At 40.5% G+C, this 15,573-nt stretch overlaps 2 protein-coding genes and 3 non-coding genes across 10 annotated transcripts in view; all 5 read left to right on the forward strand.

The window, feature by feature from the left end:
• Window positions 1-7,582: 7,582 nt before the first annotated feature.
• Window positions 7,583-12,857, forward strand: rbmx (RNA binding motif protein X-linked). 5 transcript variants are annotated; one of them, XM_058396202.1, is made up of 10 exons: window positions 7,583-7,704; window positions 8,593-8,716; window positions 9,118-9,224; window positions 9,413-9,578; window positions 9,772-9,885; window positions 9,969-10,086; window positions 10,163-10,297; window positions 10,381-10,472; window positions 10,970-12,647; window positions 12,725-12,857. In XM_058396202.1, exons 2-9 carry the CDS (start codon window positions 8,608-8,610, stop codon window positions 11,260-11,262), a joined length of 1,134 nt encoding a protein of 377 aa, XP_058252185.1. In that variant the 5' UTR covers window positions 7,583-7,704; window positions 8,593-8,607; the 3' UTR covers window positions 11,263-12,647; window positions 12,725-12,857. The 5 variants fall into 5 exon arrangements, with proteins under 5 accessions (XP_058252185.1, XP_058252188.1, XP_058252187.1 ...); XM_058396205.1 differs by having other exon boundaries at window positions 12,539-12,647; XM_058396204.1 differs by having other exon boundaries at window positions 9,787-9,885.
• LOC131358765 (small nucleolar RNA SNORD61) lies at window positions 8,935-9,010 on the forward strand. The gene has a single exon (XR_009205685.1). It is a non-coding gene; the product is annotated as a small nucleolar RNA SNORD61 (small nucleolar RNA).
• On the forward strand, window positions 9,253-9,327 carry LOC131358764 (small nucleolar RNA SNORD61). The gene has a single exon (XR_009205684.1). It is a non-coding gene; the product is annotated as a small nucleolar RNA SNORD61 (small nucleolar RNA).
• Window positions 9,635-9,704, forward strand: LOC131358766 (small nucleolar RNA SNORD61). The gene has a single exon (XR_009205686.1). It is a non-coding gene; the product is annotated as a small nucleolar RNA SNORD61 (small nucleolar RNA).
• A 164-nt stretch (window positions 12,858-13,021) lies between the features above and the next one.
• arhgef6 (Rac/Cdc42 guanine nucleotide exchange factor (GEF) 6) overlaps window positions 13,022-15,573 on the forward strand; it is a 35,177-nt gene continuing 32,625 nt past the window's right edge. For both annotated transcript variants that reach the window (XM_058396200.1, XM_058396201.1), the window contains exons 1-2: window positions 13,022-13,295; window positions 14,343-14,426. In XM_058396200.1, the coding sequence (XP_058252183.1) occupies window positions 13,131-13,295; window positions 14,343-14,426 (249 nt within the window). In that variant the 5' untranslated portion in view covers window positions 13,022-13,130. The remainder of the gene's footprint in view (window positions 13,296-14,342; window positions 14,427-15,573) is intronic.

The raw sequence follows: 15,573 nt of genomic DNA on the forward strand, positions 1-15,573 counted from the left end.
GGCAAGTGACAGGAAATTACAGAGAGATGGAGTTTCATTCATCTGAAGCTAAGTTAATGTTTATTAGCTAACATATTTGCACAAGTGCATTATATTGTATGTAATGATATAATGATACAAGCAACCTGGGAAGGATTCAAAGTATTTCATAGACATCCTGTTACAAGTATTGACAACTTTACTTGAAACTACAAAAACACTCCAAACTAGGCAAATAATTTATTTATTTATTTAGTAAAGTTATTTATTCAATTATTTATTAATACTTGTCCTTATTTTCATCATTCTCATGCATCCATTCATCCATCAGTAATCAAATATATCACTTGTTGCTGTACCTGAAAATGGCATCACTCATTTTTTTCTGGGTCTACGTCTTTCTACCACTCGTACACCTTTACATAAACACTAACATATACAGCTGGAAGACACCAGTCACTGTAATATGAACTTGTGAGTAGGTGTTCCTATTACTCGTTGCCATAGTAATAACATATATCAGTGGGTAACATTCCAAATCAATTCACCAGTGTATATGTGCATCATGTTATATGAGATGAAGGAGAAGCAGTGTGTGTCACAGATCACATGCGATCTACTGACTCCATATTTGCATAAAGTATAACGTTTCTCACCTTTGTCACATTGCTAGACACACCCATGTCTAGGCACCAACTGCCAATTTCACTCATGTGTGCACATAGCAATGAGGTGTTGGTCAGTTCCCTTACAGTGGGATCAACAAGCCCGATCCGATGCTAGCAGTACCTTGCAATTGCTAATTTATTGCAAGTGTGTGCCACATGCAGTGCAGTATCCTCTCTAGGGCATCATCAGTGTATCTGTATTAAGCACTTGAGCAGCACATATGTGGGTGTAGTGCTTCATCTGGTGAGATCACTAGTGACAGAACACTTGTTATTAATCATATTACCCAGAACGCATGCCAGTGAGCTCTGGCTCAGACCGTTTTCTTGGCTTCTTGTTGTGTTATTAGTTGGCCCAGAACAAGGGCTTTTGTGCCTAGCAAGATGTTTAGGCTGTGGTTTAGGCCAGATTTGTCTCTGAAGTATGCAGGGTCTAAATCTGTCAGTGGAGCACTTTGTACAATCAGAACGGGTGATATCAAAATCAGACATCATGTCCATTAGTTTGGTCAACTCCAGGGCAGTGAGTACATAGATGCATAGCTGTTGTGACTCTTCTCTATAGTTTGGACTATGGGAAATATCCAATCCAAATAAGCTGATCTATTTAAAAAAACAGAAAATAAAAACTGCCACTGATGTCAAAATAGTGGAATTGTCAACAATGTTAAATGTCAACTATGTTACCCTTAAGTGCCATCTCTTGCATAACATAATCCATCAAAGAAAAAAGGGTCCACCTGTACTCCATTTTGGATGAAGTAAATTATTTCTATATATCTGTCCAAACTGTGCATATTTTCATTGTTAAACCATGCACCCAATACAGGCAGAAGGGAAACTTCTTCCACTGCAGCACAGAGCTGGAGAATGAAGGATTCAAAAATGGCACTTAGAAATTTTTAAAGCAAACCATGGGGAGGGGGCCCCAGATAGAGTAGGAGGCTGATAGTCTTAACAATCAAGGCCATGACATTCCTTGAGCAGCACACCTCTATAGGGCTTTAGCCTATAGTAGAACTGTGAGCATGTTCTACATTTAGGAGAATCTAGTGGAAGAAGTTTCAAAAAAGAGGCCAAGTAGACTACCAAAGGTTCACTCCTACAAGCAGATCTGTCCTTGCTCAGTCACCCTAATTTGCAAGGTCCCCAACCCACCCTGCTCCAGGGGTGCTGTATCATGGCTCTGACCACAACCCCCAAGGATGGGATATGCAAAGAAAGAATTTCACTGTGCAGTGATGTATACGTGCCAAATAAAGACAACTTAACTTAAAGAAACAATCCCTGTGCTGCCTAGAACAAACAAGATAAGATAAGATAAAATAAATGTATTAATCCCAAAGGAAATTCTTTTGCCAAGACCAAGAGAGTGCTTCAGAAAAAAAAGAAAGAAAAGAGAGAAATATATATATACAGCTCTGGAAAAAAAAAGAGACCACTGCAAAATAATCAGTTTCTTATGTTTTTTTCTTAGAGGTACATGTACTGGTGAGATGAACAGTTTTGTTTCATTTTTTGTGAACTGCTGACAATATTTCTCCTAAATTCAAAATATAACTATTGTTATTTAGAGTGTATAATCTAGCCATGGGGTCACAGTCCAGTGACTTCTGTGCCGGTCCCAAGCCCGGATAAATAGAGAGGGTTGCGTCAGGAAGGGCATCCGGCGTAAAACATTGCCAAATTTAACTATGCGAATCGTCAGTACTCTAAATTTCATACCGGATTGGTCGAGGCCTGGGTTAACAACGACTGCCATCGGCGCCGTTGACCTACAGGGCGCTGGTGGAAATTGGGCTACTGTTGGTCGAAGAAGTAGAGAGTGCGGAGACAGAGAGAGAAGAGGAAAGGTAAGAGTGTAGGACTGAGAATAGGAACTCTGAATGTTGGTACTATGACAGGGAAAGGTAGAGAGCTGGCTAATATGATGGAGAGAAGGAAGGTGGATATACTGTGTGTACATGAGACCAGGTGGAAGGGTAGCAAGGCTCATAGTATAGGAGCAGGATTCAAGCTGTTTTATTATGGTGTGGATAGTAAGAGAAATGGGGTAGGTGTGGTCCTGAAGGAGGAGTTTGTGAGGAATGTTCTGGAGGTGATGAGAGTGTCAGACAGGGTGCTGAGTCTGAAGTTGGAGATTAAAGGGGTGATGTTGAATGTTCTTAGTGGTTATGCCCCACAGGTAGGTTGTGAGTTAGAGGAGAAAGAGAGATTCTGCAGTGAATTAGATGAGGTGATGGAGAGTATTCCAACAGGTGAGAGAGTGGTGATAGGAGCAGATTTTAATGGGCATGTTGGTGAGGGGAACACAGGTGATGAGGAGGTGATGGGCAAGTTTGGAGTTAAGGAAAGGAACCTTGAAGGACAGATGGTAGTGGACTTTGCTAAGAGGATGGGCATGGCTGTGGTTAACACTTATTTTCAGAAGAGGGAGGAGCATAGAGTGACTTACAAGAGTGAAGGTAGGAGCACACAGGCAGACTACATCCTATGTAGAAAAGGCAATCTGAAAGAGATTAGTGACTGTAAAGTAGTAGTGGGAGAGAGTGTAGCCAGACAGCATAGGATGGTGGTGTGTAGGATGACTTTGATGGTCTGTAAGTAGAGGTCAAAGATAGAGATGGAGAAGAAAACCAAGTGGTGGAAGCTGAAAAAGGAGGAATGTTGTGAGGAATTTAGACAGAAGTTGAGGCAGGCTCTGGGTGGTCAGGTAGTGCTGCCAGATGACTGGGAAACTACAGCAGAAGTGATCAGGGAGGCAGGAAGAAAGGTGCTGGGTGTGTCATCTGGAAGGAGGAAAGAAGATAAGGAGACTTGGTGGTGGAATGAGGAAGTTCAGGATAGTATTCAAAGGAAGAGGTTAGCCAAGAAGAAGTGGGACATGGACAGGACTGAAGAGAATAGACAGGAATGCAAGGAGTTACAGCACAGAGTGAAGAGGGAGGTGTCTAAGGCCAAGCAGAAGGTGTATGATGAGTTGTACACTAGGTTAGACACTAGAGATGGAGAGAAGGACTTGTACAGGTTAGCTAGGCAGAGGGATCGAGATGGGAAGGATCTGTGGCAAGTTAGAGTTATTAAGGATAGAGATGGAAAGGTGCTCACAAGTGAGGAGAGTGTACAGAGGAGATGGAAGGAGTACTTTGAAGAGCTGATGAATGAGGAAAATGAGAGGGAACAAAAGAGTAGAAGGGGTGAACTCTGTGGAACAGAAAGTAGATAAGATTAGAAAGGATGAAGTCAGGAAGGCTTTGAAGAGAATGAAAAGTGGAAAGGCAGTTGGTCCTGATGACATCCCGGTGGAGGTCTGGAAGTGTCTAGGAGAGGCAGCAGTGGAATTTTTAACTAGTCTGTTTAACAGGGTTTTAGAGAGTGAGAAGATGCCTGAGGAATGGAGAAGAAGTGTATTAGTGCCAATCTTTAAGAATAAGGGTGACGTGCAGAGTTGCAGCAACTATAGGGGGATAAAGTTGATGAGCCATACAATGAAACTATGGGAAAGAGTAGTGGAAGCTAGGTTAAGGAAGGTATTGGACATCTGTGAGCAGCAGTATGGCTTCATGTCCAGAAAGAGCACAACAGATGCAATTTTTGCTCTGAGAATGTTGATGGAGAAGTATAGGGATGGCCAGAGAGAGTTGCACTGTGTGTTTGTAGACTTGGAGAAAGCGTATGACAGGGTGCCAAGAGAAGATGTACTGATGTGGTACTGTATGAGGAAGTCAGGAGTAGCAGAGAAGTATGTCAGAGTGGTGCAGGACATGTATGAGAGGAGCAGGACAGTGGTGAGGTGTGCTGCAGGGCAGACAGAGGAGTTCAGAGTGGAGGTGGGACTGCATCAGGGATCGGCTCTGAGCCCCTTCCTGTTTGCTATGGTGATGGACCAGTTGTCAGAGGAGGTCAGACAGGAGTCTCCTTGGACAATGATGTTTGCAGATGACATTGTGATCTGTAGTGAGAGCAGGGAGCAGGTGGAGGAAAACCTGGAGAGGTGGAGGTTTGCGCTGGAGAGAAGAGGAATGAAAGTCAGTTGTAGTAAGACTGAGTACATGTGTGTGAATGACAGGGAGGGAAGTGGAACAGTAAGATTACAGGGTGAAGAGGTGAAGAAGGTACAGGAGTTTAAGTACTTGGGGTCAACAGTCCAGAGTAATGGAGAGTGTGGGAAAGAGGTAAAGAAGCGAGTGCAGGCAGGTTGGAATCGGTGGAGAAAGGTATCAAGGGGAAGGTGTACAGGACAGTGGTGAGACCAGCCATGCTGTATGGTTTAGAGACAGTATCACTGAGACAGAGACAGGAGTCAGAGCTGGAGGTAGCAGAGCTGAAGATGTTGAGGTTCTCTTTGGGAGTGACAAGGCTGGACAGGATTAGGAACGAGTACATCAGAGGGAAGGCTCATGTCAGACGTTTGGGGGACAAAGTTAGAGAGGCCAGATTAAGATGGTTTGGACATGTCCAGAGGAGGGAGAGTGAGTATATTGGTAGGAGAATGTTGGTCATGGAGCTGCCAGGCAGGAGGCAAAGAGGAAGGCCAAAGAGGAGGTATATGGATGGAATAAATGAGGATATGAAGCTAGTGGGTGTAAGTGTTGAGGATGCAGAAGATAGGGATAGGTGGAGAGAGATGATTCACTGTGACCACCCCTGAAGGGAAAAGCCGAAAGAAGAAGAAGAAGTTATTTAGAGTGTATATTTAAAGGAAATGACAACACATCAAAATAACCCAAGATCATGCAGTATTTGCAGAGCTTTAATAACTCAAATAAAACAAAATGCAAATAATTTGTAAACAAATTGGGGAAGCTGTTGGGGAACTTTATACCACTCTTTTTTGCAAAAAAGCAAACAGCTCAGCTTTGCTTGATGGTTTGTGACCATCCATCTTCCTCTGGAGATTGGGCAGTGGTCTCTTATTTTTTTCCAGAGCTGTATATATATATATATATATATATATATATATATATATATACACGTGTGTGTGTGTATAAGTGTATTTAAAAGTTTCAAAAATATAAATAAGATATAAAATATAAATAAAAATGAAATATTCTATATATACAAAATGTATACAAAATGTATTTAAAGACAAAATAGGTGCTAGAGAACTAGAACATATTGCACATGATGTGATGTGCACATGGTATGGTAAACCAAAGCCAAGAGTCCTAAAATGCAAAAAAAGTCCTAAAATGCAGTGAGGTTTAGATTTGATTAGCCAGTTGTGTGCTCTGTAATGCGTCTTTAATGTGTGCAGTTGTGCTCTGTGATGGGTTGGCACCCCGTCCAGTGTGTCCTCCATCCTGTGCTTTGAGTCACCAGGGATAAGCTTCAGACTCCCAGAGACCCTGTCTCTGTAGGATAAGCGGTACAGAACATTGATGGATGGATGGATGGATGGATGGATAGATGGAGGGATGGATCATGAGTATTAATTAAATATACACTATATTTCCAAACGTTTTGGGACACCCCTTCAAATCATTGAATTCAGATGTTGTTTTTCAGAGGTTGGGCTTGACCCCGTAAAGTTCCAAAATTTTCAATTTTCAATATACAAGTAGAAAACATTTAACAAGCCCCCAGCCCTTACCAACAAAACCCTAGAGTAGCACATGCTGTCCTTTAAATCCGATAAGAATTATACATATTTTGTTTAAAAAAAAAAAAGAAAGAAATATATATATATATATATATATATATATATATATATATATATATATATATAATAAATAAATAAAATTAAATAAATGAAAAAAAAGAAATATATATATATATATATATATATATATATATATATATATAAATAAAATAAATAAATAAATAAAATTAAATAAATGAATTTATTAAAAAAGGAAGAAGAGGTTCAATAATAATGATCTAAAACGATCAACATAATCAATGAAAAGGCACTACATCTTAAAGAAGTTTTTTTCCAATCCTCTTAATGAGTACCTAATCTTTTCAAGGTAGAGACGAGATGTCATTTCTCTAATCCATTGAATATGTATGGGTGGGAGGGGATCCTTCCATTTTAATAGGATGGCTCTGTGTGCCAACAGAGAAGAAAAGGCAAGGATTTTGCGCATTTAATTCCAAGACATTTTGGACAATTTCATGCTCCTAACTTTGTGTGAACAGTTTTGGGATGGGTCCTTCCTATTCCAACATGACAGCACACCAGTGCACAAAGCAAGGTCCATAAAGACGTGGATGAGTGAAAAACAACACCTGAGTTCAATAATTTGGAGGGGTGTCCCAAAACGTTTGGCAATATAGTGTAAAATAAAGTGTACACTTTTTAACAATGTGTTCACACTTTGCTCAGCTATGTTACTTTCACTGTTGGTTTTGTTCTGACTGGTTTGTTTGCCATTTTTAATAACTTGAATGCTTCTTCTGATATCCTTCAGGGCATATTTTATATATTCAGGGTATATTTTGTGTATTGCAGTTTTGCTAAACATCTCTTAAAATGATCATATTATCTTTAAGACAGAAAATGTGACAGTGCTGAGATTTTCACATGGATAGCGAAATCTTTTCACATGGATACACAAAACACAATTTTAAAAATTCCTTTCCGTTCCTTTTCATTGTATATGTGGCAGTATAGACAAAATAACTCTAAAATATGTGTTAGTTCAAGTGTAGTGTTCAGAGTGGGAAGTGGCATACAGTTTGGTCTTTAGTATCCTGATTTAAATGTAAAGATTTTAAAAATAATAACAAAAATGCAGTTGTTGTAGCAGGCAATGTAATATATAAACTATGCCATGTTTAAAAAATATGGGCCTCATTAAATTTTGTATCCTGTTTCATCCTATTAAAACATGATTTATTGATTCCCTGAGTGTATCGTAAGTATCAGCATTTCAAGCAAGGCTACTCGTCGATTAGAGCGCATGCGCCAAAATTTGCGCATGCGAGTTTAAGCTTAGAGCGTCAACCTTTTCAGACGTCAATTATTTTCATCACCCCGGGTGGGACGTCTGAATGATTAAAGGCAGCGTGAGGTCTTTCTGAGGTTCCCCTGTTGAGTGTCCGACGTTGATAGGTGAGTCTTATTAAATGCGAGTGCATGACAGGCATTTATTAACCTGGGTAGGGTAAATCTATTTCATTTTCATAAGAAACAAACACTTTGCAAGTTCAAAATTGTTTCAAATGGAACTGTTGAATGAAACAAGCAGCATGTTTCCAATAGCGCATCGCTAGCTCGCTGCGTCCTTACAAACCTTCTAGCGTGGCCGGAGCCTAGATAGCAACTGTATAATGTCTCAAACGCTATTTTCTTAACAATTTTTTAAATTTAATATATAAACACGACTTAAGCCATTCACGTCCTTCTTATAATGGTTGTACATAGGGAGCAAATCCAGCACTGTAGCCATAATGCCCACGGCGTGTGAAAAGGTTCTGAAATCACCAGCAGCATCCGCCATTTTGTGAATCACGTTAACCAAACAAGCTAACGACTAAAGCTAGGTGTCTTCAGCTTGCTTTGTGAACTAAGTCGCGTGTTTTATTGACGAGCACTGCAAATTTATATTGAAATGAAAATCGTTTTATGTCGTTAATATTAATTAGCTAAAGCTACTTGCTGTGAGAGCTCAGTGGTTTAACCCAAGCTAGCATGTTCGCTAAGTCTCTAGCGTGTTGTTATAGAGGCACCTGGTGCACGAGCTGCACTGAAGCACTAAAAATTAAGTCAGTTTATTACTTTTTATGCGGAATTTTGCAAAATAACATTGTCTCGTTTTTCTGCAGCACTATTAAAATAACTTAGAATGGTTTGCAACTTGTTTTTAAATTCAATAATGCTCATCCTAATGTAGCCCAACATTCACAAGGGCTATGAATTATAACAACTCCCACAGACAGTATACACTTATTTTCCCAAAGCTGAAACTTTATAATGAAGTCTCTTCTCCTCTCTGTTAAGTTCTTACAGTTGACTATGGCGGAGGCAGACCGACCTGGAAAGCTATTCATAGGTGGCTTGAACACTGAAACTACAGAGAAAGCTCTTGAAAGCTATTTCAGCAAATTTGGCCGGATATCTGAAGGTAATTATTTCACTTAAGAACATATAATTTATCTAACACTGCTGTTATGTTGATCTTGGGTCTGGTGTTTAGCTTTCTGATTTGGGGAAATAATATGGTAATAGTACAAAAAATTTTGGATGGAATTGTCAGTCAGAAATGGACATGATCCAGAGCTGGCTATCTGGTTAAATTTAGTACTTGGGCATCATAGACCTTGTCCAGTGGGTGCCTTGCGAGCTGTGATGAACAATTTTGGAATTGATCCACAAGATGAAAATAATTACATCAATACCTCTGAGAAGTTCTGAGCTTGCATAAATGCATTTGCAATGCGTTTGTCGTATTGAAATTGAAATGGTTTGCACTTTTAAAACACTTCATTTAAACACTTTTTTTGCATCATCTCCCCCACTCAATAGTTCTGTTGATGAAGGATCGTGAGACCAATAAGTCCAGAGGGTTTGCGTTTGTGACTTATGAAAATCCTGGTGATGCAAAAGATGCTGTGAGGGAAATGAATGGGAAGGTAAGATCTGGTTAAGTTGTGGTAGTAAGCTGTGATGATGCTTTGTGGCAATGATCAGTTTGAACTGATTTAGCCCAACTGTCCTCTAAGAAGTACTGAGCTTACTTACTTACATTATACGATTTATTTTATCTAGAAATCCTTGTTTAAACTTATAAATGCTTATAGTAAACCCTTGCTTTTACAAGGCCCTGGATGGTAAACCCATCAAAGTAGAGCAGGCCACAAAGCCTCAGTTTGAGTCGTCTGGTCGTCGAGGACCTTCATCAGTGCATCCACGCAGTCGTGGTTCTCCTCGAGGGCCACGCGGGTCCAGAGGGGGTCCTAGTGGGATGCGGGGACCACCGAGCAGAGGTATTAAACAAAAGATTCCAGGTTTCTCCTTTATTTTTGCAGTTTATAACCTGTGGGCTATGATGATTATTTCATTTGATCCGCTGGAGTTGATTTTTCACTTGTTCTCTAAGAAGTACTGAGCCTATAGTATGTGTGTGGATATAATTTGTCTGTTGTCTTGTAAAGTGTTGTGATAACGTAGAGATTGTAGAACCTTTCTTTAAAGGGATGTCATCCAGAGGACCCCCACCAAAAAGAGGACCACCCATGCGCAATGGAGGGCCACCACCAAAGAGATCAGCACCTTCTGGGCCAATGGGCAGACGTAAGTGATTTTCAATGCAATTTTATTGAGTGTTTTAGCTTTGTTCTGTTTCTAAGTTTTTATCCCTTTAATTTGTTTTGCAGCACCAATGTCTAGGGATAGGGATCCTTATGGTCCCCCTCCTCCTCGCAGAGATTCTCTTATGTCAAGAAGGGATGACTACCCATCACCACGTGATGATCACTACAGCGTCAAAGACAGGTGAGGCACATAAATGAATTCTAATTGAAAAACTTTATCTGTATCTTGGTGTTCCTCACAATCAGTGATTATATAGTTATTCCAGTCGGGACTACATGAGCTCAAGGGACAACCGGGACTATGGGCCTCCACCGCGTGATTATTCATACCGTGACTATCCATCCCAGTCCAGTTCCAGAGATGATTATGTTTCAGTGTCTCGAAGCTACAGGTATAAAATGTTTATTTTCCAGTTGTAGTTTTTTGTGAGTCATTGAGCCTCTTGGGTGACCTTATTTTCCTTTCTGCTTGTAGTGATCGTGACAGTTACGGTGGGGGTCGTGAACCTAGAGGCTATATGGAGCGAACAAGTGGAGGCTCCTACAGAGAACCCTATGATGGTTACGGTAAGATTCCAAACTTTAGTGTTCTAGAAAAGAGCTTAAGGATGTACCCAAACAGCGCTGTGTGCTCCTGGGACAAGCCGGCCTCATGTCAATCCAAGTAGTCAAGGGTACCTTCAAAGCTGCCTTTCAACTAAAGTCGTACAATTTCAAAATCGCTCAACAAGAAATCCCTCATAAGATTTTTTTTTCCTCCTCCTTTGAGCCTTTCCAAGAGCCCAGTCTAAATCAAACAAGATGCAAAGTGATCAAACTACAATCTACCATCCTGACCTTTTTCCTAAAGGAAACCAGTTGAACCAATATGTTAACTTCGTTTAGTTCGTAAATCCAGAGCTCCAGATTCATTCGCATTAAAATCATGGAACACTTGAGTGCTAATGGCCCTGTAAATCATTCATACCAGCCGTGAGGAATATATGTAGGACAGTGGGCACTTGACAACTTGCACAAAAAATGTCTGTGAATTTTGCCAATTACATGACCCGTTGACCCTGCAGGTAACTCGCGCAGTGCCCCACCCTCAAGGGGCCCCCCTCCATCCTACGGTGGGAGTGGTGGAGGCAGTCGCTATGACGACTATGGCAGCAGTTCCAGGGATGGCTATGGCAGTCGCGACAGTTACGCCAGCAGTCGGAGTGAGTCGTACTCTGCTAGCCGCGCCGAGCGCCCGGCCAGGCAAGACCTCGAGAGAGGCTACCCTCCTCGCCAATACAGCAGCTCAAGCCGAGGCGCACCTCGGGGTCGTGGAGCTAATCGAGCAGATAGAGGAATGAACCGAAGTCGGTACTGAGATGGACTCTGACAGAAAAGGGTTAGGTCACATTGTGAGACAATGGAGAGGCTAAAATTTTAACTTCTAGATAAACTTTAAGCTTCGGTTTCAATCTGTACGCAACCTTTTCAAGTTTTTTTTTTTCCTGAGTGTTAGTTTGTTTCTTTCCCCCTGCCCGTCTCTCGTTTAATAGTACTGTTGCCAATTTAAGTGAAGTGTTTAGTTTTGTGCCCTAGTGATGTTAAAAATCCTGCAATGCCCAAGAGTATTGTTTTTCATTTATCAATAAAAGTTTTTATCAAAACATTCATGCCCCACTCCTGTTACAAGAGGACCCACATAAATGGTGAAAATTGTCAGCTCCCAGCCTCATTGACGGTGAGGCAAAGCTTAAACTTGATCCATTTTTAGATTATGTGGAGAATCTTGTTGACTATTTTCAGTCTGTTGAGAACGAGACCAATGTCTTTGCCAAACTCTTTATCAGTATAGTTTTCCTCAGTGCAAATGGATTCCTCATCACAAAGCCTAAACATTGACGGCTTGCAACGACCAATCCAAAGACAACCAATATGCAGGAAACAATTCAACACCAGATTAAACCTGACATCAGCTGGTAAGCAAAGCAAACCCTTTTGTCTCTGGTCTAAGTGAACTTGACTCAATGGTATGAGTGGTATCTCAACTACAGGTTAGTTAGCACACCATCTTTTACCTCTTCTGGCCTTACAGATGATAACCTGCAATCTAACACCGTACAATTATTTCATGCTTGAACAACCTGACTCAAAAAATGACCCCAAAATGAAAAAAGTCTGCAACCAAAGGAGTCTTTTGTTAAAAAAAAAGTCAGTGGATGATTTGAATTTAAAGGCCTTTAGTCTCAGGAATGAATGACAAGGGGGAAACATGGATTTCCAACTCTCCAACACCACATTTCAAGTGAAATGGCATTTTAAGGATATTAAGATGAAGCCTCCCAACCATGGACAATTTCTACAATGTAGTATAAGTCCCCCTAAGATCAAATCATTTCCATACCATTGTCAGTGGAACTTTATTTTAGCTGTTGCCTTAGTTTTACACAAAAGCCAAAGCCGCTCACAAGCATGCCCATTCTAACAAAGGACACGCCTGGAAAAGACACTGTTCTAAAATTCAGCCTGGAAAATAACTGGAAGCCAGTCAAATTGGATCCTGATGAATTAAATGTTTGCTCTCATGTTCCATTTTATATATAGATATATATATATTTGGCTACAGCAGTACGTTAATTAGTTGTTTCTTGTTGCAGGATGAACGTAACAGCCTGATCAACAGGACCTGAGCTTGTAGTTTCTTCAGCGCTGATGGCTGCTTCATTGTAACTATATATAAAAACACTCATGTATGGTGATCAGCAGGTATACCCACTTCCTTTGACACATTTTAAACATTAAGAACTGTTCAGTTTCTCATTTCCCTTTCTTCTGTCTTTCAGATCCAGATTGAGTGTGAACCTGGTTAAGTCCTTCGGATGGAACCGATCCTAAGCCTGCAGTGATCCTGTTTTAAGGAGTGTGTTTGTGTTGTGGGGTTCTTCCTTGTAAATAAACATTTTTCTCTACTTTGAAGCTGTTTCTGTCCATTCATTTCAGGACCACAGTTGATTGTTATATTATGTGGCTTAATCCTGGTCTCTTAATATAAAGGAAACTATGAGCAGCACTAAGCATATTGAGAAAGAGGTCTATTCAGTGTTGGCGGGATGTACTATATCCTCTTGTTGAGTCAGGGCTGATGCTTTGCTACTGGTTTTGAATGCTGTTCCGCAAAGCAGCGTTGCGGATGTGGGCAGCAGCAGTGCGCAGCGGCCTGTGTGCTGCAGCAGCGCGGCGCGATCAGCCATGAACCCGGAGGAGCAGACAGTAACCTGGCTCATCTCACTAGGAGTCCTAAATTCCCCTAAAAAGAACATCGCGGATCCAGAGGGATTTCTCAAAGCGTCACTTCGAGATGGGGTTGTCTTGTGCAAGCTCATGGAGCGACTTGTGCCAGGATCTATTACAAAGGTAACACGATTCCGGAGTACGAGTGATGAGAGAACTGACAGTGCCTGATGATTACTCTGAGCTGGAAAGCTTAAATAAACTGAATAGGTCTGTAACGGGGCGACGATGCTTTACCTCAAAACTGTTCAATTGCCTGGATAAATACAACAATGCTGTAAAAACAGACGATGATACAAAAGTGTTACATACTAAATACTTGTTTTCTTGATCAAGTAATCTTTGAAAAAAACAAACGCCCAGTTTAATTGCGATGTAAACTCCGACTTCCTGTCTCAGGACCAAGTGTTCCGCATTCTCTAACGTCCTTGTCTTCTTCTGCCTCCTGTATCGTGTTACAGTAGAACAAAGCATGTCCTTTCTTACAGCCACTGTCCCGCTTATAGATTTTTATATGCCCATCAAATTAGTCTATAGTTTCATTTCCGTAACCGCTAGAATCAAATAAGATGCTAAACAGGTTGTAGAAGACAGCCATCGATTACATGTTTATCACATGTCTGTGTGTGTGTGTGTGTGTGCGCGTTAATATTTTTAGCTTAGCTTGCACTTCGGCTTTCAGAACTAGTTAATGTGTTAAATGTGAGAATATGACACAACTCCAACGTACTACAGTCTGCACTCGATGAAGGCCTGCTGCATTTGGCTTCCGTTTAGCATGTTGCTAAAGACTAGCTGTGCGCAGGACAGAATCTGACGCAGAAGCAGTGTTTTGCACAGTAGCCCCGCTTTAATGTGTCCATACTTGTCGCCACAGAGCCCGAGTAAGATCGTCACTTCCTCCACAAAGCTCTTTCCCCCCCGGTGTGACGGGGAAAGAGGGCTGTGAGCGTTGAGGGCAAGAGCAAAGAGTTAGTTTATGCTGACATGCTTAGCGAAATACTTTTACACAAGAAACTCAGAAAACCAGTGCACTAATTCGGGACGATTAAACCGGGAATCCATTGCAACAACACAACAAGCTCGTGCTTCTACTACAGCGTTAACGGTAGTGGTAGTAGATAGTAAACCCATCGTGACATTAGTCTTATTTATTTATTTATTTTGCAGTATTGTCCGGATCCTAAATGTGAAGCTGACTGCATTGGAAACATTCGGGAGTTTTTGAAAGGATGTGTTCCTTTAAAGGTTGAGGTAAGCTATTATTATTATTATTATTATTATTATTATTATTATTATTATTATTATGATGCCATCATTCTTCTAACTAACTCCAGGACATATGCATATGCGTGGACGTTATGGGGATATACAGAACAATCTCAGTACTAATAAATAGAAAGAAATTTTGTCTTCTTATATTTGATAATAAACAGGATTTTCTAAGTGACTGAGATCTTGGAACAACTTTTGTAGATCACTGTCATTGCTCTACATATCTATGGACTGATATTTTTTGAAAGCCTTGAACCATCATGGTAAGGCTTTATAACATCATTCGTCTTGCAGCTTGAGCCATTTGTAGAAGAATAAGATTCACATTATGTAAATATATATACAGTGCACTAAATAGAAACTTTTGAAGTAATAATCTGTTGAGCTGGTTACTTATCAATCTATTTCTGCTGATATGAGTTCATGGTATTATGTGTTTTCTTTTACCTGCGGCGAAAGTGAATAGTGAATCTGGAAAGTTTACAAGCAGCTTACAGTTTGCATGCTACACTAGGAAGAGAAACCAACAGGAGACTTTAAATGATTCAAATAATGATAAAACACTACTGAATTGTGACCGAAATCCTTAGTGATTTAATGCGCCAAAGTTAAATAGCTGTGTAGTATTGGAAACCTGCTGTTTTATCCTCAAAATAATGGGAGGGCTAGTTCCAGATTGCAGGTGCAACATGTCCAGGCAGCACTGTCACCTGGAAGGTGAGGTTGGACTAGCAGTGACATGTCAGGATTTCAAGGTGTTTTGGCTGTATCTGTGCTTTAAAAGTAATATATATATATATTTGCAACCTATGTCTCTTTACAGACTACATTTTATCTGTCCATTCGATTGTGTTAATTTGTCCTGCACTACGTACAGTCATCAGTCATCTTAAACCACTTCCAGAGTTTTTGTACTGGTTCAAAAAGTAAAGTAAGAAAATAAGAAAATTCACATTATTAGCATTATGTTATTGTTTAAAACACTAGCAGGATGTGATGCTACAATGGAGCTGGACTACATGTTTCAAAGCAGAACATATGAGACCTGTGAAAAGGCCATCACCCATCACTTACAGAAGATGTAAACCATGTGACTGGATAAAGAAGCCACTTACCCAACTTTCGC

This window comes from Hemibagrus wyckioides, linkage group LG08 (genome assembly GCF_019097595.1).
Source record: "Hemibagrus wyckioides isolate EC202008001 linkage group LG08, SWU_Hwy_1.0, whole genome shotgun sequence".
NCBI lineage: Eukaryota > Metazoa > Chordata > Actinopteri > Siluriformes > Bagridae > Hemibagrus > Hemibagrus wyckioides.

Coding starts and splice junctions, on each gene's coding strand:
- rbmx (XM_058396203.1), top strand. CDS start 8,608: ATGGCGGAGGCAGACCGACCTGGAAAGCTATTCATAGGTGGCTTGAAC. Junction 8,717..9,117: donor ATTTGGCCGGATATCTGAAG/GTAATTATTTCA, acceptor CCCACTCAATAG/TTCTGTTGATGAAGGATCGT. Junction 9,225..9,412: donor TGAGGGAAATGAATGGGAAG/GTAAGATCTGGT, acceptor TGCTTTTACAAG/GCCCTGGATGGTAAACCCAT.